Genomic DNA, 27,145 nt, shown 5'->3' with positions numbered 1-27,145 from the left:
AGGTCAAATGCTTTCTGAAGGTCAATGGAAATTAAATTTAGCCAACGAGGTAGACAATAAGAGAAACGAGGTAGCGGGAAGCAAAAGTGGATTTCAGGTTCCCAAATTTCCTCAGGTCAGTAAGAGGTAGGATTTTTTCCTTTAGCCAATCTGCAAGAAATCCTTTATAAAATTTCGAGAAAATAGGAGTAAGAGTAATATGACGAACTCTTTCAAGATCAGGCTTTCCGTTTTTCTTTTTCAAAGAGATCATGAAACCCTGTTTCCAAATCGTTGGAATTCGTACAGACTCGGTAATGTCGTTAAACAGGAAAGACAAGGGGTTAGAAAGGAAGTCACCGAAGGCACTCATAAGAAAAAACGGGATATCCAAAGCACAAACATTTGTTTTTATTCGTTTTTGAATTCTTTTTTCTATCTCAGACGTGGAAACAGTGGGAAAAGAAGGAAATAGGGGATAAGGAAGGTGCAACTTGTTTCCAGTTGATGGGAAGTGAGAACAATTAGGATTTATTACAAGACAATTATTAATTGCAAAAATTTCACAGGGTCCTGTTCACAGGGTAGGCACGAGGGATAAAACGAATGGGCTGAAGGTGGGGATTTGTGGAGATAGGGCGAGAAGGAGTCCAATTGGGAGGATTTTTTATAGAGAAGAAGGGGGGAGATGGGAAGTCAAGAAGATGCTGGGAAAGGCAAGTGGGGTGGGAACTTTCTGGGTGAAGGAAGGTCAGATTTACTTTGGTAAATGACGGGTGGAGGCCCGAATCAGCCATCAACATCTTGGGCGCATGGAGCAGATCGGGTATGCAAGGGGTTTGTTTCTGGGAGGGATACGAGTAAGAGGGAATTGTGCTACGGTTTGGGTGCGATGGTGTTTTGACTGGCCGTGAGTAAATTTCTGGGTTGAAGGGGTGTTTCGGGGATAGGATACCTGGGACATATTACTTTGTATCGGTTTGGAAGGGAGTTAATGAGGGGTATTTAATAGCGAAGGAATGGGATCCGTAGTGCTGCCTAAAAAAGTGGGCTTGCCACTGTGGAATCTCTGACTGGTAACAGCTGGGACTGCCCAAGTTTGTGCACTTGTATTTTGTTTGCAGTTTGATTTTTTTGCAAAAAGGAAGAAGGGAGATAAATATGCAGGCTATCACACCAAAAACAACGTCTGTTTGATGCTAACTTACATATAGGAACATGGTCAAAATTACACTTCGCTTTAGTGCACTTGCTAGTGAGGTAAAAACGACATAAGTGCAATAACGAGCACTTCTTTTGGTCCTACTTGTTATATAAAAAACGGGAACAAGTCTTGGACTACCTTCATTTCGTATTGGGTAATAGATGGGTAATAGATCCTTGATTATTGGGGTACTTCAGACCTAATTTGCAATTTCCTTGCTTAAAAAACTGCTTACATTTTTTATAACACTATTATCAGGATTTTTCCTGCACTATTTTTTCCTGCAGCTTGCTTGGAGCACGATTATGTCCAAAATCACATTTATTTCCTAATTTCCAAAAACCTGCCAAAATTATATTAGCACATTTGCGAAAATCAACAGGAAAGTCATTATTAGGCAGATTCACTTTCATACTGTCAAAACGAATTCGGGGCATCTGTGTTCTCAAGGTCAGGATATTAATTAGGTTGAATAGAGGTGAGATTGAGGTCAGGTACAATTTCTGAACTTAGATTTATGTTTGGTACTTGTAGTGGCTAAAGCTGATGAACTTAATCCTCTGATTCCTTGATTAATAGTCATTGAGCTTAAGGACAATGCCCTTTTTTGATGATGAGAGTCTAAAGTGTTATTTGCCTCGTTTGGGATAAAATTATTTGTAGGTTGACTTCTTGAATCACTTTTATAAATTGACAAAAATTTGCAATAAGCATTAGCATATCCGTTAACTTTTCTTTTAAAGTCAATATTTTTGTAAAATCTGGATGTAAGGAGTTTTCTGGAAGAACTTCAAGATCTTGATATTGGGGTGGGGCAAGGAAATTCGTAGGACCGACTGAACTAGGCCCAGGAGCAGCCTCGTGAGGCACGTCTGGTTTTCCTGTTAAAAAAAGAACGCTGGTTGTGTGGATGGTCAGAAAAAAGAGTGGGACTGCTTAGGTCACTTAAGATGCTAAGAATTCTTTTTCTTTCAACCGGGGTACGAGGCGATTGAGGGAAGCCAGAACGGGATACAGAAAGACCAGGAGAAGAAGCAAGGTTTACCTTAGATCTAGTGGAGCAATCAAGGCACACCCAGGAGTTACTCAAATTGGTAATATCTATTCTTGCACACTTTTCGTCCCCTGTGTAGAACCAGGAGTCACAATTATTACATGCAATTGAGTTAGATGTAACTCGTAGTCTCGACTCTGGACAATATTGTTTTTATTTTGCCATTTGGTCATGTAAAGGTCAACAATCATGGAATGTCTCTGGTACAGTAGCTTTGAACTTAGCGAGATGTTGAACTCTGACTACAAAATCGAAAGGTGTCTTGAGAAGGTGTAGGGGGTATCAGCCCTACTCGTGTTACTTTTGCTCATTTTGAGTTTGCTTGGCTATTTATTGTAATTTCTGCTCGCTTTGAGTTTCTTCTATGTATTGATAGTGTTTTGTGGTAGTTTTACGCCTGGAAGATTATTTGACCTTATGATTATTAGTCTTTTTTCATGAGAAAAGAAATATTGTATATCTTTTCATTTTTTTTTCTATAAAAATCCATAATACGGCTTTGCTATTTGTATATTGGAGAACATTTTTCAACAATTTTTAATCCTGACGCAAACAGTATATTTTAATTTAATTTTATAGCTTCTGCATTTGACCTGATTAATTGACCTTAATATCCTTTCCAAAAGATTCTGTCTATACTCTTTGACAATCTGGATACATTTACACTCTTTTTATTTAGTTAAATTGTAAGAGCAGAAGTAGTTATAGTAGTATCCCCAAAAGTTTCAACTTATTACCCCCAGTCGTTCTCGGTATATTGCTGAGGGGTCTTATTGGCAACCATTGAACGCATTGCCCTTTGATTTACTTGGATGTGTTTGTAAAATGAATGGTCTCGAGAGTTGTGCTTCTTGCCCTTCAATCTCTTGTTACCCTTAAAAAGGGCTCCAGACACTCGTGCTTTAATTGGAATGCAAGGGGAGGACTTCGCCCTTCACATATCTAGTAAAAACATTTTAAACAAGTAAAAATAAAGTAAACATATTTTAAAAGTATTGTGTTTTGAATAAAGTGCAAATTATGTTCTGGTCTAAGGCATGGGGGCTGTCAGCTCTACTCATGTTAGTTTTTGCTCGTTTTGAGTTTGACTCGGTTACTCATTGTATGATTTAAATAAATAAAATACGTCTAAAATGTTTGAACTTCTTTAACTTTAACAAATTAAAAATTATTAAGACTTATGGAATGTATATCTATATATATATATATATATATATATATATATATATATATATATATATATATATATATATATATATATATATATATATATATATATATATATATATATATACTAGCTGTTGGGGTGGCGCTTCGCGCCACCCCAACACCTAGTTGGTGGGGGCGCTTCGCGCCCCCCCAAGCCCCCCCGCGCGCGTAAGTCGTTACGCGCCATAATAGTTACGCGCCATTGTAGTTGTGTCCCTATGTCCCACCTGTGAATATAGATATATATATATATATATATATATATATATATATATATATATATATATATATATATATATATATATATATATATATATATATGGTTTTAACTACGTAAAACTTGCGAATATACAACATTCTTTGCTGTCCCATTGTCTTTGCATATAAATAGATTGTCAGGTTTACCGACTCTTGAACATGCAACATATAATGGTCCATGGGAAAACAATCTGTATTCAGATCTATACCTCATGATTCTAATGATTGCCCTTGAGCTTTGTTGATGGTGATTGCTAATCGACCATTCCCTGTCCCGGTGTCCCGGTCGTCATTTATATCCCCCTGTTTCCCCCGGTGTCCCCGTTGTAGTTGTGTCCCTGTGTCCCGGTCGTCATTTATATTCCCTGTGTCCCGGTCGTCATTTGTATCCCGGTGTCCCGGTCTGTATATACATTCGTTTTTTGGTTTTGTTTTTCTCCTTTATTTTTTTCCTTTTTTTTTCTTTTTTAGTTTATTTAGATTTTTAGATTTTTTAGTTTTTTTATTAGTTTTTAGTTTTTTTTTCTTTTTAGTTTTTTTGTAGTTTTTACCTTCTTTTTAGTTTTGTTAGTTTTTTTTTTTTACTTATGTCCTGGTCGTCATTTATACTCCCTGTGTCCCGGTGCTTTGTTGATTGCTAATCGAACATTCCTTTTGTCCTGGTCGCTTTCTCTTTGAGTGTCGTCATTTATTTTTTTCTTTTTTAGTTCTTTTAGTTTTTACCTTTTTTAGTTTTTTTTTAGTTTTTTAGATGAAATTTTTTTTTAGTTTTTTCCTTTTTTTCTTTTTAGTTTTTTATTGGTTTTTACCTTTATTTTAGCTTATTTTTCAGTTTTTTCCTTTTTTTTAGTTTTTTTTTATTTTTTATTTTTTTTAGTTTTTTACCTTTTTTTAGTTTTTTTATTTTTTTTAGTTTTTTAGCTTTTTTACTTTTTTATTAGTTTATAGTTTTTTTTGTAGTTTTTGCCTTTTTTTCGTTTTTTCAGTTTTTTTTTTAGTTTTTTATTGGTTTTTACCTTTATTTTAGCTTATTTTTCAGTTTTTTCCTTTTTTTTAGTTTTTTTTAGTTTTTAGTTTTTTTTAGTTTTTTACCTTTTTTTAGTTTTTTTAGTTTTTTAGCTTTTTTATTTTTTTTTAGTTTTTTTTTGTAGTTTTTGCCTTTTTTTAGTTTTTTTAGTTTTTTAGCTTTTTTATTAGTTTTTAGTTTTTTTTTGTAGTTTTTGCCTTTTTTTAGTTTTTTTCTTTTTAGTTTTTTTGTAGTTTTTACTTTCTTTTTAGTTTTGTTAGTTTTTTTTTTTTACTTATGTCCTGGTCGTCATTTATACTCCGTGTCCCGGTGCTTTGTTGATTGCTAATCGAACATTCCTTTTGTCCTGGTCGCTTTCTCTTTGAGTGTCGTCATTTATTTTTTTCTTTTTTAGTTCTTTTAGTTTTTACCTTTTTTAGTTTTTTTTAGTTTTTTAGATGAAATTTTTTTTTAGTTTTTTCCTTTTTTTCTTTTTAGTTTTTTATTGGTTTTTACCTTTATTTTAGCTTATTTTTCAGTTTTTTCCTTTTTTTTAGTTTTTTTTTTATTTTTTATTTTTTTTAGTTTTTTACCTTTTTTTAGTTTTTTTAGTTTTTTTAGTTTTTTAGCTTTTTTACTTTTTTTATTAGTTTTTAGTTTTTTTTGTAGTTTTTGCCTTTTTTTAGTTTTTTCAGTTTTTTTTTAGTTTTTTATTGGTTTTTACCTTTATTTTAGCTTATTTTTCAGTTTTTTCCTTTTTTTTAGTTTTTTTTAGTTTTTAGTTTTTTTTGGTTTTTTACCTTTTTTTAGTTTTTTTAGTTTTTTAGCTTTTTTATTTTCTTTATTAGTTTTTAGTTTTTTAGCTTTTTTATTTTCTTTATTAGTTTTTAGTTTTTTTTGTAGTTTTTGCCTTTTTTTAGTTTTTTTAGTTTTTTAGCTTTTTTATTAGTTTTTAGTTTTTTTTTGTAGTTTTTGCCTTTTTTTAGTTTTTTTAGTTTTTTAGCTTTTTTATTTTTTTATTAGTTTTTAGTTTTTTTTGTAGTTTTTGCCTTTTTTTAGTTTTTTCAGTTTTGACGTCACCTGATCCAGTTTTTTCAGGTGACGTCACCTGATCCACAGATCCACACACAGACAACTTATTTATATATATATATATATATATATATATATATATATATATATATATATATATATATATATATATATATATATATATATATATATATATATATATATTTTTTTATATATATATATATATAATATATATTTTATAATATATATTAATTTATATAATATATATATATATATTTTTTTTCTCAGTTTATATATAAAACTATAAAACTAATAGTATAAATTAAATATATATATATATATATATATATATATATATATATATATATATATATATATATATATATATATATATATATATATATATATATATATATATATATATATATATATATATATATATATATATATGTGGACTGGGAGCGTGCGAGTGCGTCTCAGCTTGTGGCCTATGTTGTGGAGGTTAAGAGGCGTATCCCTGCTCTGGATATAACTACTATTTACCATTGTACTCTCCCTTACTATACTAATCCTTCTCATACTAATGGGTTCTTTATTATATACTGATTTTGATTCTTATTGTTAGTGCATGTCATACTCTACCTCTTCGTCCGGGTAGTACAAACAGGAAAAGGCTGGGGTTGAATGTTATTCCTGGTTGGAATACTCACGTTCGCCCTCATTATGTAGCTGCGACAAATGCCTTGCTTTTGTGGGCTGCTAATGGCAGACCTCTTGGAGGTGGGCTTGATTCTTCGAGGAGAATTCTTCACAGTAGGTTCCGGAGTGCCCTTCGGTGGTGTAAAAAGAATATGGAGAGTTTAAGGACTTCGGCTCTAGCCAGTAGTTTGGGTTCACTTAATTTTCGTGATTTTTTGGAAAAATGTTGCTAGTTCTAAGAGTGCTGGTCCCCAGAAAATGTTGAACAGAGCCGGTTCAGCGTCCGGTCCCAAAGACATTGCTGAGTTATGGAGGGGTCATTTAGTGCTGTTTTCTCGTCAGTGGCTTCGGATCCCAAAAGAGCAAGGGCAAGATCCCTTTCCGAACCTTGGACTGATCCTGTTATTCAGCTGATAACGGCAGAGTCTGTGGCGCGGTCGTTGTCTGGGCTTTCGGGCAGCAAGTCTGGTGGACTTGATGGAGTGACGGCAAATCACATTAAGCATGGTGCCCCATCCCTGATTTGTTTGTTGACACTGCTCTTCAATGATTTCCCTAACCACTGCTATGTCCCGATTCCCTTACTGAGGTTTGCCTGGTTCCTATTCCGAAGTCGAATGCCAGTGATATGGCATCGTTAAGCAATTACAGACCGATTGCTCTAGCGGCTGCCTTATTAAAACTTTTTGAAAAATACCTATACTCTTTGATATCACCCCATATTGATTCATCGCATTATCAATTTGGGTTCAAAGAAGGATCTTCGGCGGCTTTCGACCGAGTGAACCTTGAGAAGCTCCTTGACAAAATTGACACTAAAGGAGTTGACCGTCGTATCGTTGGAACTCTTCAATACTGGTTTGAAGTGTAGCGTTTCAAAATCAAATGGAGGGGTTATTTCAGTGAGTCTTTCCCTGTTTTAAATGGTGTGCGGCAAGGTGGGGTCATCTCGCCGTTGCTGGATAACCTTTATGTGGATGATCTTAACCTGCGTTTGGTACAAACTGAGTTTGGCTGTTTCATTGGTAGTGTTTGCATCAATAACCTGAGTTATGCTGATGACCTGGCTATTTTAGCTCCTACAGTGGCTGCACTTAACCATTTACTTTCAATATGTGATGAGTTTGCGTCAGCCAATGATAACATGTTCAACACGGCTAAGACCCGGTGTATGGCGTTTATTCCCCGGGGAACTCCTTTGAAACATATCCCTATGGCTTGGCTTTCTGGAGTGTCATTATCTTTTGTTGGATCCTACTAATATCTTGGATTCACGGTGGCTTTAACTCTGAGTTAGCTTCATGTTAAGGCACTTTCATGTTCGCTGTGCTGCAGGGCTAACTTACTCAATTGTAAGTTCGGGAGTTGCGACCCGTCTGTAAGATGCTTTCTTTTCAGAGCCTACTGCACTCCGTTGTACGGTCTAGCTTTTGTACTACCTCTGTCTGTTAGGTGTGAGAACTCTCTTCGGGTTCTTTATAACAATTCTTTACGGTGGCTTCTTAATCTTTCTTTGAATTGTAGTGCATCTGGAATGTTTGTTGCTGGTGGCCTCCCATCTTTTCCTGAGCTGCGTAGAAAATCTTCTCTTTCTATCCAGACAAGGATACTTGCTTGGGATAATCCCCTCGTTTTGGTGCTTTCTGAGCCGTTTCTTCGCCTCTCTCTGCCACTTTGGCTGACTTGGTCAAGTGTGATTTACACGCCAATTTGACATGTTTAAATGTACCATTGTTATTTGAATGAATTGTTTTTTTTTGTTTTTTTTTTATTATTGATTTATCTGTTTTGCTCTATTTCTTTTCTTTCTTTTTGTAAGTGTCCCTAGATGTTATAATATATGATAATATATATATATATATATATATATATATATATATATATATATATATATATATATATATATATATATATATATATATATATATATATATATATATATATATGTATATATATAAAGGCGTCGAATTGACCTTCCAGTGGCCCATTTTTGCGAAAGCTGGAATCGATCCCCGGGCTTTGTATTGCCAACCTGAGTATATTATCCATTGTGTTACTACAGGGTTGGTTGGTGACTAAATGAGATAAAGTTTAGCCTTTAAAAATTTAAACACTGAAAATTTTAGACATAATTAAAAATTTGACCGACCGATGGTAACCTATAGTGTGATAGACACGTGTTGGTAATTATATTTTAAAAATTGTTTCATGTCAAAATGACCGTGTGAGATTCGTAGATTTTGTTTTATTCTAATTTTCATTTCAGCATTTAATAATTTTTAATTTCAATTTTTTTTTAAATTTTGGTTAACATTGATTTCTGTTGAGTCAAAGGACATTTCTAACACGAGTGTTCAATAAATAAGATCGCATGACTGACGTTAATTAGTGATTCTTTTCTAGAGGGATCGCATGGCTGGGAGATGGTCCGTGGTCGTCCCAGATTAAAGAACTCTCCTCCAAAACTGCTATCGAAGGACCGTTCTGCATCACAGTCAGTTATAAACCTAGCAGCACCTAAACAAACAAAAAGCCTGCTTCAACGAGCTAAAACAGTTATTGCTCCATTGATATCATCAAAAGCAGTAAAAGCTTCTGAAAAATCACCTAAACTAGAAAGAACACCATCCAAAAAAAAATACGAAAAGGCTCCATCATTCCGTACGGAAACAACACCGCGGAAACGACCTTCTCCCGCATTGGAAGGGAGTAAAACTTTACCTAGACAAAAGAAGCCGTTAATTAAAGTGAGTCCAAGAATTTCAAGGAGGGAAATATCCAAACAGATACCTGTTTCAAGTAAGGAAGTTGATAAAAATGATTCCCTCGTGGTGACTCCTGCGGAAACCGTAGTTGTAACTAAGGAAGAAGATAAATTAAATAATGGTGCTTACATAGAAGAAGCAGATGAAGCTAGAATTGGAGCTAAAGAAGACGATAAAAGAGATCACGATGTAAAATTCACTTCCGAAAATGTTGTTCTGAAAAGTGATCTCGCTAGTAAAACTGTCGCATCAGATTCAATAAACAAGGCAAAAATTAATGTTGAATCTGCGAATTTAAGTAATAAAACATGTATTTTTACAATTACTAATTCGGAAGCTTTCAATTTTTCAAAACCAATTGGTGATATGCTCCTCTCTGAGTTACTGGCTATTGGTGACTCTCCTGATGTCTATCCTAATGATGCTTTAATAAAAGACGGGAAAGCAGAAGCCGATGAGAAGAAAGCTATGGAAGATATTTGTGTTTCTGGTACACTTACTCCGAGAGATGATGAGAGCTTGTTGGACGAGAAAGAAATGCTGGAACATGACGCTGCTTGGGAAAAAGCGCTTAGGGAAGAGGCATGTCTTCGGCAACAGATGATGGAAACGGAAGGAACAGATACTGACGTAATTTTTTTCTATTTCTTTTATTATTTTACTGTCTTCGTTTCTTATCTTATTATGTTTTTTTTGTCTTTTATTATCTTCTGATACTGATGTAGGTTTTTTTGTATTTCTTTTATTATCGTATTATCTTTTATTGTCTTCTTATATTTTATTACCTCCTTTTATTATTTTATTATCTATTGTTATCTTTTATTATCTTCTTATCTTCTGATAGTGATGCAAGTTTACTGATACTGATGTACCAATGATATAGATGGAACAGATACTGATTTTATTTTTCTTTTGCATTTCTTTCATTCACCAAGTTTCTTATTTTTTTATTATCCCCCCCCCCAACCTTGATTTAAAAAAATTAAATTCTAGCCCTCTCAGATATCCATGGATTGGCACCACTGTCCCGAAGTAGAGTTCCAAAACCAAATTCTTCGACAAAACGAATAATTATCCCTAAACAGTTATCACAGTAAAGTGGCTACAGGACTTTTCTCCTGTGAAGACAGATCGATGTTCCAGCCACTCTGTGATAATGATCTTTTGCTGAAAATGTCCCAAAACCAAGAGAAGCATGCCCTATTTTCAATATTGATTTGTCCCTGGTAGTTACCACAGTAAAGAGCCTCGTTCAATTTACTTTATTAGTTAACTAATAAGTAGATTTTGCCATTTTTTTTATTCTTAGTTTACTTTTAACGTTTTTTTTTTACGAATGGATTCTTGGTTAACTAAAAAATTGACTATGTAACTACTGTTAAGGATTCTTCATTGTTAGATATATTTCTTAGATGTTAGAATTCTTCGTCCTTAGATATAAGAATTGTTCGTTCTGTGATATCTACAAAAAATTTCTGGCAAGAAATTCGAACTTGACAGCTCATGCTTGCCTCGATGGTAAAAGCCTTGCATGGTAAAAGGAAACTCTAGCAAAAAATCATTATTCATCTAAGGTTTCCTAGACTGAACAATTCAGCTGTTAGTCAAAACCGATGAATCAGAGGCTGTATTTCTAATGCTGGACTTTACTTTTCTTCTTGTAAAAAGAAACAAGAGGTATAAAATTTCCACAAAATGGTTGATTTTTTGCTACCCTAGATGATATTAATACATATGTGGGTGTACATGGTTTTACTCTACTTTTTGGTTAATTTCAGACCGACACAGACGAGCTGTTTAATTCCGACGTGGGATCCTGTGGTGAAAGAACGGCAACACCTCCACCCCAACCTTTCATCGAAGGTATTATGCTTTTCTTGTAGTAAAATTAACATACAAAATTCAAATTATTTAGTATTAACTAATGCTTGCAAATAAATTTACTCCACAGAAGCTTGTCCCTGAATATGTTGCTAGTGAGGGGCTATCGTTAAACGTAAATAGTGACGAATACAACTCTGCCTTTCCATCATAAACATCAGCAACGAGAAGGTTTCCACACCACAGCAGAACTAAACTATCTGGTACATAGTTTTTGGAAACGGGTATTCCATTTCACTCATTAATAATACAATTAGCCGTAGACTGAAAAGAAAAAAATGTAAAATTAATGGTATTTTACCATGTGAGAATCCTGATAGGCCCTCAAATGTAGTCTACCTCCCATGCATCCCAAAAATCATTAAAAAAAAAATCTTAAAAAAGTTTGCACACAAAATAGTATTTACTAATAATTTCAAAATCAATTTCCTAAACTTTGGTAAAGGTAAAACCCCCGTTACTCGCCAAAGAAGGATTTATCAAATACCATGTTACTACGGAAAATACTATGTAGGTAGAACCAACCAGAATTACCAGAATTTAGAAAAAACGCCTACAACAGAATAAAGGTGATATCACCAAAGCTTTAAATTCTAGTAATGCTAATGTTTCTTTTGATTCTGCTTTAAGTAGCCATGTTTTTGATAACCCCAGCCACAAATTCTTTCTTGAAGAATCTGCCCTTAATAGCAATCACCTAGGCGTGCAACAAGCTATTTGAAAAGCAATTGAAATCAGACTCAAAATAAATAATAATATTTCCTTAAATAGGGGTTTGGGGAATATTCACTAAATGCTCAATACAAAAATTTAATTAAAAGTGATTTTACAAAATATATTAAAAAACCAGTAGACACTAAAGCAGAACCAGTAACGAAAAGACATTTGAGGCTAGCTGCCAAAAATGCAAGTTTAGCAGTGAAAGCGTGTTTTTAATTATTTTTCTTTCACTTTAATGAATTGCCTAATTTCACCTCACTCTATTTATCAGTCCTGGTTGAACTTCGCTGAAGTAAGGATGCTGGGACTGTAACACTACAAATTTCATTTTAGTGCTATTAGTCGTATATTATTTTAAGTCTTTTTTCTTTTATTTATTTATGTTTTGCTGAGGACGACCATTGGAGATAGGGTCGAGATATTCATTCAAATATAGAATTCCACTGTCTTGCGAGAATAATTCCCTATTGTTCTCCTTGTTGTTGATGTTTGCTATCGTTAAAATATAGCCCCTCGTATTGTATAGAATTTCTTAATTGTTTTACACAGTAAACGAATTTTAATTGGTAATTATCTTATTTCTGTAAGGTACATGTGTATTTCTTTCCCCTTTGGCAAATGGTGGCTTAAGGAGAGAAAACTTCCCAGAAGGAGCTGAGTGGATTAACAATAAAAGAAAGCTATAAACGCCATTTCAAACGTTACCTTTAACAGTAGTTCTTTTTTCGTACTTATATATTTAAAATCAGCATTAAAATGCGATTCTTATGATGTAGCTATTGGTATCAAAATTCCATTTTTTAGAGTTTTGGTTACTATTGAGCCGGGTCGCTCCTTACTGCAGTTCGTTACCACGAACTGTTTGACAAATATGTTTCAAGCCTGTTGCCCGCCCTTGCTGAAGGTCGAATTGAACCTCGAGCCCTTTGTTTTCAAACAGAAAATCCACTGTCCTACTAAAGGATTGAGGGTCGATTCGATACAAATTCAAAATATCTGTAAAGAACACACTCCCTTTTCTGTAAAATGCCAGCTTATTATATACATACATATCCTTTTAAAACGCTGAGAGAGAGCGATGAGCCTATCAAGCTCTTGAAGGATTTATAAAAGCTAAAAATCTTTATGAGGGCATTAAAAGAATAAAAAACGCTTTTTTTTTGTATTTTGGACGTTTTGTTTTCTATAGGCTAGGGACTCCAACTGCTATTTTTGCCAGAATAGTAACTTTGATTTGGGATACAGGACAAATTTTCAAGTTTATTATTGTCTTACAGAAAATGAAAATCAAGCACTGTTTGTGGAATATGATGTGAATTTATTTTAATTTCTTACTGCAGTGCAGCCATCAAAGCACTGCAGCCATTAAGATCCTACAGAGCCATTTATGGCGCATTGGACGTTGAATGTGCGTTTCAGTTGCCAAGTTGTTTTTTCATAATGTTTCAAGCCTGTTGCCTGACCTTGCTGAAGGTCGAATTGAAACTTGATCCGTTTGTTTTCAAACAGACCCATTGCTCCACTGTCCTACTAAAGGGCCCTACCATCTTTTTGAAAATTACTATTTGAAAGTGATTTTTCAATATTACTGTTTAAGAATTTAGTACCATTCCGTAAATAACCCACAAATTACGGTGAATCAAAAGAGGTACAATTGTTTAAGTAATTATCGAAAACGCAAAAGCAGTGAAATTATTGAAAAACGGGAATTCAGAAATTGGAAGATCAGCATAGTTTTCACGTTATTTTCTAATAAGTAAATGCATTTAGAAGTTCAACCATATTGAACTACTTAATAGTAAAAGCCCATTTTTTTTTACAGGAATGAGTTGGAGTGACGAAGTAGAGTTTTCCGAACGTGTAGGGGGTCTTCTTGCAAGGGCTCCTTTAGAAGTTCACGAGAAACTTTCTTCTCCATCAAGAAGACGTGTTGAATCACCTGACAAAGCTTTCAAGCAAATCGAAGAAAGACAAGCCAGAGCATCAAGACTTAGAAAACAGTTGTTTGAGGAGAGGGTCTCCAAAAGGAAGGAGCTACAAAAAAAGGTTAGATTATAGATGAGAATATTAGATACAGATCATAGGCTAGGAATGATCTTATACGCCTTTTTATGGCATATCTTTGGGACGAGGAAAACTAGAAAATAGGGACGGGGCTTAGCAAGCTGATATGTACATCCTGGGTGGTTAAATAATTCCTGAGACCACACTGGATAAGCATGGCAAACCCAGGAAAGGTAGGATAATGAATAGAAGCAAGGTCAACAAATAACAGCCAGTGAAATAAGAGAAGGCCTCACATTTTTCCTTTCATTTACTTATTCCCGAGGCCTTACATTTTTTGATTTTGTACTTCTAGATTTTTTTTAACTCCTGATGTTTCCTTCCTACATTTTGTCCTAAGAGGCTATTACTATATTTTTTGTCTTTTTTATATATAATTTGTCTTTTTTTTGGATTTGTAGAATTCGGTCCCATGTCCTCCGAAATAAATTCATCGTACGTGTCACGACTCTGCGCGTGCTCGGTGTTTTGCCGCACAAATTGTGTGTCCAGCGGTTTTTCTGTAATAATACTGACACTGGAGCCTAAAAGTGCGCAGAAGGAGCAGAAATGTGCCAAAACTTCCATTGAGCTGTAAAAAGCTTAGATCTGAAAAAGCTAATGCTGCTGCTACTATTAAAAACTCACCTCAGCACCTAGTATTCTCAGTAAAGCAATAGTGTAAATGTTCCTCAACTTCGCCAATATATTCAGAAGTTAAATGTTTGTCCCCTCCCCCTCCCCCCACGATGTTATAAAATCCTCTGAATCCTTTCTTATGGTCTCTTCCCAGTCCATTCGGGGATGACCCTTTTTTCGTCTTTCCCAAGATGAATGACCAAAAAGCACAATCTTCGGTAATATTCGTCCTTCGATTATAAAATCCCTATGTGAAAAACATAATCTTGGAGGAGCATTAAATCACATATAAAATTGGTGATTTTGTGAATACCATCTCGAAGTTGTCACGATGCAAATTAGACTAAATTTTTTATTAATAATGTAAAGAATCTTGCAAGACTAATTATTTGTTGACAAGGCCAAGACTATGAAAAAATTTTTCCAGAACTATATATAGCTGAGAACTATTTAAAACTGAACCTACCGTGGATGGTCCTTAACTGTTGGTGGCAAGCTTGAGGAATTTGCATACCACTGCGTAAATGATGCTTGAAGTTTCATGATAGCTTGGTAGGTATGTGTGCTTGCCCTCTTTGTTTTTTTGTTTTTTTTTTGGTTGGTGGACCATTTTCGAGTTGAAGTGGCGTGAATTTAAGGGATAGATTTTCTCTTGGGGATGGACCAGTGCTCCCAGGTATTTTGGTGTCTGCTTCGAAAGTATTTAAAAATTGTAGTATGTTTTTAAAAATCGTATTTTCAAATACAATTTAAATGTACATACAAGCCTATCAAAACCTTGATGAAAACATTTTAATTCATATAGCTTTATTTCTTGTATACATGCTATTATAAATAAGTCCCAATGTCTTGTAAGAATATTCGATCAGTGATTAGAACGCAGGCCATCTTTGTACAAACTTGTTTCATTGCCTTCTTTCTTTAGATTGACGAGGTACGGGACGCAAAAGATAAGCTAGCTGAGCAGAAGCGCAATCTTCTAGAGAGGAAAATGAAGCGTGCCGACGAAAAGCGACAGCACCATCTAGCAGACATTGTGAGAAAAGCGCATGACGAGGAACAAAAACTAAGAGAGCTTGCTTTTATCAACGAGTTAGAAGCACAGAACAAACGGATTGATTTCATTACCTCTTGTCAGGTAAAAAATAATAGTTATCCTACTTTAAGAATCACCATAGTGATTCAACTAAATATGTAGTGATTCTAGAAAACATATAGTGATTCTATTTCTCATAGGTTTTTCATTTTATTCACCATATTAAAGTAAAACCAAATTAGAAATAAAAGTTATCGAACCAGTCCTGATCATACCTCGAATTAAATTCAGTTAAACGCAAACCCAGTGGATTTCTGTTGAAATAAACTTGTAAATAAATGGTGCGGTTGGACAGAGCCTGAGTATAATGTTTACACGCTTAATAAACTCAAGAAAAATGGGATTGAAATCAGAAAAGTTTTTATTCAAGTAGATTTGTTGAAGCTAGTAAAACAGGTTTGACAATCTTTTTATTAATACCTTTATGGTGTGTCTGATTTAAATTGATCTTACTTAACCAAAACTTCATCCAACTTAACTAAACTTTTTGTACTGCCATCAATGTGAAAATAACTAAACTAGCCGTTAAATTTGCCATTCCAACTCTTCTAAACGGTAATCAGTTTTGAAGACTGCTTAATAGAAAGGTAACTTGTATATTTTCCTGCGGTGGATATAAATTGTATTATTTGTTTCATATTTTCGTTTTTTGTTGCTTTTTACCTTATTTTTTGTTTACCTTATTTTTACCTTTATTATTACTTTATTATGTTTTTTTACCTTTATTTTTACCTTATTAAAATTGAAGTTTTGTCTCAGTGCTTCTTATATGCTTCTGATACTTGATTGACTTCTAAAAGTTTCGATGAAAATTTTCCGTTGGGATATAGGACTATCCTCGGTCGTCAAGGACTGTGGTATATTAGCTTGGTGGGAGGGGGTAGGGGGGCGTATAACTATATGGAAGCTATATCAGCATTGTCATGCTATTGAGTCACCGAAAATAATGAGAAGCTTTTTGCTTTCTGGTTTGAAACGAATGTTGGAAGCATTAAATTGAACAGGTTTATTACATAACGGAGTTGGACATACCGGAGTTGTGTTTTTCTTTCTTAAGATTATTTTGTGGGTATAACTAATGATTGTTTTTGTTCTTTGCCTGAGAGTGTACAAAATTGACCAGGATTTTGCATTTTTTATTTAGTAGTTTATTTCATGTTTGAAACTGTAAATTTTAGAGCTTTTAGCATCTCAGTATTCATAAGTGACTACCAACAAGTCTAATGCCTGCGGCGGGTTGTCCAGACATTTATAGTATGGCCCCTCTATCATTGTTCCCACGGTGGCATTAAGTGTTAAAAATAAAATAACCGTATTTATAAACCTTATTCGTATTGTTGTTGAGGAGAGGCTACTTACCTTTAGATGGGGATCTCTCGGGACAGCTTCGTAGCTGTATATGGACATTGTATAAAATTCCTAGTCCGAATGTATCGTTGTTTTATCCTTGCAAAAAGAACAGCCTGTCTAAGAGTTCCAGGGCAGATTTTAAGTGGTGCCGAGAAAAATATATGTTTGTAACTAGTTTTTTTTATTACATTTGGGACGTAAAATGTACGAAAAAAATGTCATGGAGTTAGGCCATTTGCAGTAGGAAAAGCAGCAGATTCAATGGTGAAGCACCGTGAGCAAGAATCAAGTGAATAGCTGTAGTTAATCAAGAACAAGCATAGGTAAAAGTGGCAGACTCCAAAAAAATATAGGCAGCTCTTTCAACCCCCATGTCAGTTACTGCTATTCAGACCTCCAAAGTATTTGTGTCAAGGTCAACTCTAAACAGTTCTGCTCATTCATTTAGAAAAGAAAATTTGTCCCTAGTGTCATCAGATGATTAGTAAAACGTGGCCCGCTTCAGGCTAAATCTGACTCACTTTTCGTTTGAAATTAGAATTACCTAGCCTCAAAATAGAATAGCCTCAAAATAGAATTAATAGAGTTACCTTTGACAGAGTTCTAAATCTGGAGTTCTGGACAGGACACTCCACTCAGGATTCGGAATAATGACAATTGAAACTGGTAGTTGCAACTGCTACTGTAAACTAGGTACTGGTAGTTGGTACTGGTTGGTACGTGCTACTGGTAGTTGCAACTGCTACTGTAAACTAGGTACTTGTTGGTACGTGCTACTGGTAGTTGCAATTGCTACTCCGTGTGTCCTTGTAAGCAGCAGAGTTGTGTGATGCCCATCACACAATAAAAATGAAACCAATAATGAACTTATAAGTTACAAAAAATAAAACTACTATTCAACTCAAAGTCAAAACAAACAGAAATTACTAAATACTTGAACGAGGGAGTTGTCGGTCTTGTACCCCAATTATAATTTTTTTCAAACAGTTATTACAAGAGTTAAAACAGTAGAAGAGATAAAACAGTTCAATGAAACGGGTATTAGACTTAAAAAAAACAAAAACATAATGAACTTAGAATGTAACCAAAATAAAATATATAGTCTAGTGAAACTCAAAACGAAGAGAAATGACTAGATATATGAAGTGGGTAATTTTTCCATAGCGCGATTGTTGTACGCGCTTTACTGAAGGCAACATATATTTTAAGTAATTTGTCTTTTATTATTATAACATTGAATAATAAGCAGAGTAGAGAAAGCTCTCGAATTTGTTTCGATTACATTTTCTAATATCAATCTAGTTCCATCAGACTGATGTGCACTAAACTTCCATTAATATTTCTTGATTCTTTCATTAATTATTTAATGGAATTATATTTTTCTATTTTTTCCATTCTTCCATTCATTTTTCCATTTTTTCCATTCTCCCATTAATTATTTCTTCATTCCTAACATACTTCTTTAAAATGCATAAAAAGCCGATTAGATTGGTTATTGCAAACTTCACTGCTAAGAATAAAATAGTATTTCTTCAAAAAAATTTAACTATTCATTTTCTAAAGGTGATTTAGGCACCATTGCTCTATATCTTCAAAAGAAATAAAACTAAAAGAAAAATATTGACATAAAACTGTTTCTTTTAACTTGAATATTTCCTTTGATGTGGTCTTGATTGCTATTGGAATTTCAGTTTTTAATTATTATATTTTTAATTAAAAATTAAATATAAAATGAATTTAGTTTTAATTTGTTATAATATTAACCACAACGCAGCAAGGAAAAAATGACGTCCCAGGACGAATCAATTATTACCAAAAAAATTGTGTTGTTTTTCGCTTCTCTTTCGTTTAAAAAAACCTAAACTGTATTTCATTGAAAACAATAGGTATTGCGAACAGTTTAGTTTCTGTATGGCTATATCTAGGATTATCATTTTTTGATGGGTGTTTAAAATGTTTTTTTACAGAACATATCAAAATTTAATTATATGCATCATTTTATTTTATGAATAAAATCAAACCTTTGTTTGAGGAGATGGAGGGGTGGCTGAAACACGGTACCACCCGTCATTCCAGATGCATTGTTTTGGATGTTTTGTTCAAGGGGGCTTACAAAAATCTTAATAAAATGCATCAACATTAGTTTATTTTCATTTCTGTATCTTCTTACGAGTAGAATTTAATCTTCGGTTGGTTGGGGGGGGAGGGGGGGGGGAGAATGAGCTGCAGCCAGGTAATTACTCTACTCTGGATATGGTATTGAGTTTCTATTTGAAGAAAAGTCCATTTTTATTTTATTTTTTTAAATCGCTTAAATATATATTGCTTTCAATAAAGCATGTGTAACGATAGCGCTATGATTGGAATGTAAGGCGGAAAATTTCCCTCTTCATATATCTAGTAATTTCTGTTCATTTTGAGTTTGATTAGAATATCAATTTTATTTTTTATACATTCTAAGTCCATTATTGGTTTTATTTTCTTTTTATTAAGTCTGGTATCCGTTTTTGTTTACTCTTTTATCTCTTATACTTATAATAGTTAAAAAAAAAAATAATTATCATTGGGGTGCAAGACAGAAAACGTCCTCGTTCAATTATTTAGTAATTTCTGTTCATTTTGAGTTTGATTTGAATATTAGTTTTATTTTTTGTAACTTATAAGTCCATTATTGGTTTCATTTTTATTATGTTGTTTCTTTTGACTTTTAGTTTATTATTGATTATAATGTCAAATATTTTTTTACTCTGCTGAAGACATATTTTCGCTCTTTACTTTTGATAAGAAAAAATTGTTTTTTTTGTTTAATTTGTGTTTGTTTTTTGTTCGTTTTTGTAAAAAGGGATAAAAAAAAGAGAAATATATACGATAAATTGAAACTTTAAGTACTTCAATTAAATCTAATAATTAAATTAGCCATGGATTTTCAACTAGTGAAACAAAAGTTGTTTTTGCAATCATAATGAACATATTTATTTCTGAATTTTTCTAATACGGCCATATCTAAATTTTTTCAAGGTGGGGGGCATGACTGGTATGTGAAAGGGGGAATGCTTTGGATAACCGAAAATCCCGAAGGCCCTAATTGAATGAGTCCTGTTTCTTAAGGACCAAATTAAAAAGCTGAATGATAGTTTTGCATTGATTAAAGAACATTTGAAGAATTGTTTTTCTATCTTCGTTAAAATAAATAAGACAAAAGCTAACCCTTTCGTTTTTGAAGTTTTACGGATTCGCATAATTTGCCTGCAGAAGTGTTAAAAATTAAAAATATAAATATCTGATGTCGAAATTTCCCTGAAATCCCCCAAATTGTAAAAACTACCTGTTAATCAGTTATAGACAGTGCCAATTCAATGAACATTTTAAATTGAGAAGTATTTATACGGAGAAAACCAAATCAAGTTCTTTTCGTAACCTCGTTTTAAACTAAAGCACTTTGAATTTCATTGAACATTGAGCTGTCACTAAGAAATCTTTATCGGTTAATTTCAACTTGGATTTTTTTGGAAAACAGTCGAAATTTCTTTTTTTGCATTAAAAGAAGGTAAGTTTTTTATCTTAATTTATGTTTTACTACTGCCTAAGTATCCTTATAAGATTGGGATTAAAAGAACTTAGAACTAATTATTAGTTTCCATAATTAGCTAGGTGGTTAGCGATTGATTGCATAAATAGTTAGCAATTACTTTTCACTTTTTTTTTCACAGACCTATCTTAGATTGTTTTCATATTTGAAAACATCTTCTAAGTATTGAAGGCAGCTATTTAAAAATTCAAATTTTGGTTTTCTATACCACCGCTGATATCTATACCACCCAAGAAGTTTTTTGGTGTGTAGTGAAATATTTTATCAAAGTTCAAACCTTCAATCGTGAAAATAATAAGCGTAGCTTTATTTCTTAAGCTGACTAAAAATTAGCCTGTGCATCTATGGTGGCCTTGTTCCGCCCCCACTGCGCAGGACCATACAAACTAAATAACCCTTATCAACCCTGCCAAACTAGTTTCCAAAAATATATTTAACTCAGGGATGGAATCAACGAACTGCAAAATAGTCTATAAACTAATTAATCGAACTCGGAGTAAAAGATTAGGCTAAATGGAAAAACCAGAAATTCTATCAAGTTGACTTTTTGGAGGTGTTTTGCGGTTTTTTATAAAAAAATTCGGTACTTGTGTATAATATAATACACACTCGAGAACTTGTATCGCGAATATGAGACAATACCCGGTTTTCACGCTTTCTATAGCAGACAAAATTAGCTTTGACTTGGTGAAAAACTTCCTTACAGCTATATTTCAAATAAATATTTAGTCGTTATTTTGGTTAGGCTGGTTTAGGTTACGTATTTTATATAATGCGCTCTGGGTAGCCTAATTCTTTGTTGTAGTTTCATAATTTTGTTACTAAAGTATTATATTTTCGTCACATTTTGTTTTATTTCATTAGCATTCACCGAACTTAATTTTCGTCATATTTTGTTTTATTTCATTAGCATTCACGTAACTTCATTTCTCGAGTGCGTGTTATATAATACATAAGTACCAAAAATTCCCGATCAATCTTTTGACCGATCACATTAAGCTTATGAACTTCATATATTTGGAATTAACATAAAAAGTAAATTCTTTTGATGTATAAATTGTTATAATACTTCCTTCTTTTTAGACTTTGGGTTACAATCGGACTGAATTGCTCTTTACTTATAGTTCACTACCACTAATTGTTTCATAATAGTCATTACACATATCAGTAAAAGAAACCTCTTTGCCTACTTTTTACAAAGAAATGTTTATTTTGTTCCTTTTCTAAGACACGTGCAACAATCGGAGTCGTTACTTTTGTGATTTGAAAAACCACAGAAACGATAGATTTATTTTCAATTAAATTAAAGAAGGACTAGATGTCTCTTGTATTAGTCAAGGTATAAAGCTTAAAGATCGTTGTCAGCGCTTTACTTGTTTTCTTTGTTTTCGTGACAACAAAACAGAGCTTTTTTATAAGCCATCTAGACAGTCATTTATATCGTGAGCTTAAAATACAAACACTTCCTACAAGGTTGAACATCTAGAGATTCTAGCTTGTGTTTTACCCAATGGTATTGCCTAATATCGATAGAATACTGAAAAGCAAAGTACTTTGGTTTAGTTGCATGAGGGTTCAGTTATGCGAGGGCTCAGTTGCATGGTGGCTCAGTTACACGGTGGTTGAGTTGCACCGTTGTTCAATTGCACAGTCGTTCAGTTGCACGTGGGTTCACTTACACCGGGGTTCAGTTAAATGGGGTTCAGCTGCACAGTCGTTCAGTTGCACGTGGGTTCACTTACACCGGGGTTCAGTTAAATGGGGTTCAGCTGCACAGTCGTTCAGTTGCACGTGGGTTCACTTACACCGGGGTTTAGTTAAATGGGGTTCAGCTGCACAAGGGTTCAGTTACAGGGGTTTAGTTGCTTGATAATCAGTTACCCGGTGGTTCAGTTGCAATGGAACCAATTCTACCTATTTTGTAATTACCCCATTGAGGTCAGGAATTTCCTTTTTTATGGTTACTGCTCAAACGATTTTGGGTTTTATATTGTGCATTGTCACACTATTTATGGTTTGGGTAAACTTCAACTTGTGCACTCTGATGCCTGATGCCTAATGCCTCGTTATGTTGACGCTATTAAGCAGTATACTGATGTTCGTTCGCCAACGTTTAACCAGTTAGACATATCTACGCGCTCTTATTAGGTAATTTCAAAGACCACACTGCCTTTCAATGACGATAAATAACACTTTGAATAGGGATAAACCCTTTTATTAGACAGTGGAAAAAAAACAATCAAAAATATCTTGGATATTTCGATCATATGTAATGTGATTGTCATGATGCAGAAATACCACCATCAGAGTATTTCTGCCGATGACGATCACTGCATATGTGATCGAAATATACACTATGTAGATTTTTTATTCACTGTCTAATATAAGGATTTATTCCTTTTCGAACTGTTGTTTAGGCGCTTTTCATTGGGAGAGGGGTCTCAATTGGCATCAAATAATGAGCTTGTTAGGTCATTATGTTTCCCTCTTTTATGTCCCTCATTCGGCTAGGCTAGTTGTTGCTGTCTTAGCTATTTTTTCTTTATTTGTTGGTTATTTTCTTTTGGTATAAACATCTTTTGTAGTTTGATGGAACAAGACTGTTTTTTTTTTTTTTTTTTGAAAAATTCACTTTTAGTATTTCAAGTCTCTCATCTTTCCCTTCGGAGAAAATGTTTGTCCAGAAACAATTGTATTGAACCATTGAGGGGAGTAAATAGAGGAATTATTTATTCATGCGATTTGTTTTCAATTTTTCAAGCCGTATTCAAGGAGATTGGGCCAGAATTAATTACCATTTTTCACTTTGTGTGCTACAAAGCCATTGATTTTAATTCACAAAAATATTAGAGGGCGCGTTGGGTTTTTCGCTGTTTTCTTCTGTTTTATAAATGAAAATACCAAGAAGGGGTATTCTTTAAAATTTAGAGGACTCCCCCTCCCCCCTAATTGACGCCACTTTACTAGGTATAATTTTGGTTAAAACTGCCATAAAGAAATAACATTTACGAAATCAACCCTTTTTTGAGGTATCATAAATCCTTAGGAAAATATGCCAGTGACCAAGGGCACACTCTTACGTGGCCTTGGGTGTCATTCTTAGGCCGTTTGTTACACAGGCAAATTGTTTCTTACAAAAAAAAGAACAGAAGCAATTTTGCCTACATTTAAATTATGGGTGAACTTACATCTCAAAACGAATTGAAATTACCCTAAATATCAGTCGGGCTGCAACCCCCCCTCGCTACAATAAATCTTTTTTGCGTTTTTTTCTAAATCTATATATACTTTTACAAATATTGACATGACTTACCATACTGGACTTAAATCCCACCCGTCTTCGAAGGTTAATTTGGGGTCTCTTCTTTCGTCAGTCTATTGAGATAAATCATGTTTGAACTAATATATTAACTATCTGCTAGGCAGAGAGCAACGGTATGTTAAGCGACGAGAAATTAGACTTTGCATTGAGCTGTGCACGTGACCTTCAAGTGCTATCTTCGGGAGACGAGCGGTCTCTATATGTTTGGTATGTCCTAGCCTATTTTTATTCGTTAAAATTTTAAATGTTGCTGTTTACATTCAGAAATAAAACGACTTATGATTACTGAGTGACCCTTCAAAACTGAAATAAATTCTTTAAAAAACGATAAAAATAGTACTATATGATTGATGCCATTTATGTATTTAATCTAGAATGATGAGGAACGTCTCCATGTTCTACAAGAAGAGAGGCAAAGAAAGAATGAAGAGAAAGCAGCTAAGGACGCAGCTGTTGAAGAAAGGAAGAAAGCTCTTGAAGCAGAAAGAAAAGTAATATCCCACCCTTCACTTCTTATTTTATTTATTTTATTTTCTATTCTGTAAACTCTTGGAGCATATTACATGTTTAAACGAGCAATAATTGTCAATGTATTTACTTATAATTATTTATTGAAAACAGCTCTATATTTTTTTGGGGGGAAAATTGGTATCCTGGGATTTTCTGCCCTAAAAAACGGCCTACGTAGATCAAGAGTATGAGAAAATTAGTTAAAAGCCTTAATTTCGAATAAAAAAGATCATACGCGCCACCCCAACACCTAGTTGGTAGGGGCGCTTCGCCCCCACCAACTAGGGGTTGTCTCTGTGTCCCGGTCGTCATTTATATTCCCCGTGTCCCGGTCGTCATTTGTGTCCCGGTGTCCCAGTCTGTAATTTCTCCTTGAGTGTCCCGGTCGTCAATTATATTCCCTGTGTCCCGGTCGTCATTTGTGTCCCGGTCTGTATATACATTCGTTTTTGAATTGGTAAATATTGAAATAGATTTTTAGTTTTTTTCCTTTTTTCTTTTTAGTTTTTTTTTGGTTTTTACAATTTTTTTTAGCTTTTTTAGTTTTTTTTCTTTTTAGTTTTTTTTGTAGTATTTACCTTTTTTTAGTTTTTTTTTATTTTTATTTATATTTTTTTGTTTTCTTTTTCTCCTTTATTTTCCAGTATTTTCCTTTTTTAGTTTTTTTTTCTTTTCAGTTTTTAGTTTTTTTAGTTTTTCACCTTTTTTTATTTTTTTTAGTTTTTTAGCTTTTTTAGTTTTTTTATTAGTTTTTTTTTTGTAGATTTTACTTTTTTTTAAGTCAAGGTTCGAACCTGGAACCTCTTGAACCTAGAACCTGGAACATAACACCTTACCAAATCAGCTACATCGGCTTGAATACATTCGTTTTTGAATTGATATGATGAAATAATTCAGACGTTATGCGGACAAACACGACGTCACTCGACAGACAGACAAACAACTTATTTTTATATATATTCCCTGTGTCCTGGTGTCCCCGTCGTCATTTGTGTCCCGTTGTCCCGGTCTGTATATACATTCGTTTTTAAATTGGTATATGATGAAGTAAATTTTTAGTTTTTTTCCTTTTTCCTTTTTAGTTTTTTTTTTGGTTTTTACCTTTTTTTTTTAGCTTTTTTATTTTTTTTTATTTTTAGTTTTTAGTTTTTTTTAGTTTTTTACCTTTTTTTTAGTTTTTTTAGTTTTCTTTTATTAGTTTTTAGTTTTTTTTGTAGTTTTTACCTTTTTTTAAGCCAAGGTTCGAACCTGGAACCTCTTGAACCTAGAAACTGGAACATAACGCCTTACCAACTCAGCTACATCGGCTTGAATACATTCGTTTTTGGATTGGTATATGATGAAATAATTCAGCATTGATGACCTTATCCAAGTCAAAATCCCAAACCCAATCATCATCGCTATCATTTTCAGTTTTGATATGTTTTGACTCTCGCTGTCCAGGTGGATTGTCATCTAACTGCGCGGTTTTGCGTTCTTTAGCCGCAAGCCTGTTTTCTTACTGTTCTTGTGATTCCTCGGCACGCTTTCTTTTCTTACTTTCTCTATCAGCCACAAGCCTGTTTCCTTGCTGTTCTTGTGATTCCTCGGCACGCTTTCTTTTCTTACTTTCTGTATCAGCCGCAAGTTTTTTGGCATAGACTCTTTGAGCAGCTTCCTCGGCTGTTGCCATTGTAGGTTCTTCTGTCATTCACGATCTTCTTACAATTAAAAATTTGTCCTTGAACGATTTTCTTAAATACTTTTAATGACGTCATCGTCATAACAAACATGACGACAACTAACTTCATGACGACATGATGACAATATGTCACTTGACAGATGGACAGACAGACAGACAGACAGACAACTTATTTTTATAAATATAGATAACACAGGCAAAATTACATGGTAAAAGTGAGACAAGGTTATATGAAAGTATTCTTTCCAGCGGTCTATCACTTGGTCTTTTACAGTAACAAGTCTAACACTAAAATAAGCTTGCATAATTCAAGCATCCGCAGAAACGGGTAACAGACACAGAACTATATGGCTCGTATTTCAGTTTTGCGTGCATTTCCCTTAATTTTGGGTAGCTCCAACTTACCCCCCCCCCCCCTCCTAGGATTTTGACGAAGTTACGTCACTGCTTTCAATCTTCAGAACATTTGGAAACCATGCAAAGTAAAGTTTTCGAGCCTGAAACTTCTTAGCTGCTTTAATCTTTATTTTTGTTTTATTATTTATTTATTTATGATTCATTTACCTCAGAAGTTCCTTAAAACACTTTGGATGATTCAGAAAATAAAGTAGGTGAACAATATTGAATATTATTGGGCACATGTTAATGTATTGAATTACATCTTTAAACCTTGAACATAAATTTTATATATATTTAGAATTCTTTTTTGTGTCTATTTTAGTGTCTCATCTCTGATTTATGAAGGTGCTCAAAGTGTAATATAGTAAGAAATACCTTTGGATGAACCTGATCGTTTTTCAAATAATGCTGGTAAATCTGATCGGCCCTCCATGAAAAATTCCCTCCCGTCAAAAAGCCCCTCCATGGATAAATCCTCCCATGTAAGATGTTCCCTTTATGATAATTACTCACCCTTTAGGACCAGCTTTAAGATAATGATTCCAACTTAGTTCTTCTGAAACAACATCAAAATACGCTTTTTAAATGGAAAAATACTCCGTTTCTCCATCTACCCTTGACAATCTACAATGCTTCAAATAAATGCTTCAAATATTCCCAAAATTTTTCAGGGTTTCTCCATATTTTCACGAAGGAAAATTGGGATTCA

General features: G+C 33.8%; 1 protein-coding gene across 6 annotated transcripts in view; it reads left to right on the top strand.

Annotated features, from left to right (window-relative positions):
- The window catches only part of LOC136035538 (S phase cyclin A-associated protein in the endoplasmic reticulum-like), a 598,516-nt gene that overhangs the window by 427,602 nt on the left and 143,769 nt on the right, over positions 1–27,145 (top strand). For all 6 annotated transcript variants that reach the window (XM_065717385.1, XM_065717386.1, XM_065717383.1 and 3 more), the window contains 5 exons: positions 8,845–9,836; positions 10,985–11,069; positions 13,630–13,853; positions 15,415–15,627; positions 24,221–24,337. In XM_065717385.1, the coding sequence (XP_065573457.1) occupies positions 8,845–9,836; positions 10,985–11,069; positions 13,630–13,853; positions 15,415–15,627; positions 24,221–24,337 (1,631 nt within the window). The remainder of the gene's footprint in view (positions 1–8,844; positions 9,837–10,984; positions 11,070–13,629; positions 13,854–15,414; positions 15,628–24,220; positions 24,338–27,145) is intronic.

The sequence above is a fragment of the Artemia franciscana genome, chromosome 14 (genome assembly GCF_032884065.1).
Source record: "Artemia franciscana chromosome 14, ASM3288406v1, whole genome shotgun sequence".
In the NCBI taxonomy this organism is placed as follows: Eukaryota; Metazoa; Arthropoda; class Branchiopoda; order Anostraca; family Artemiidae; genus Artemia; species Artemia franciscana.
This window is presented reverse-complemented; position numbering and strand designations above follow the sequence as displayed.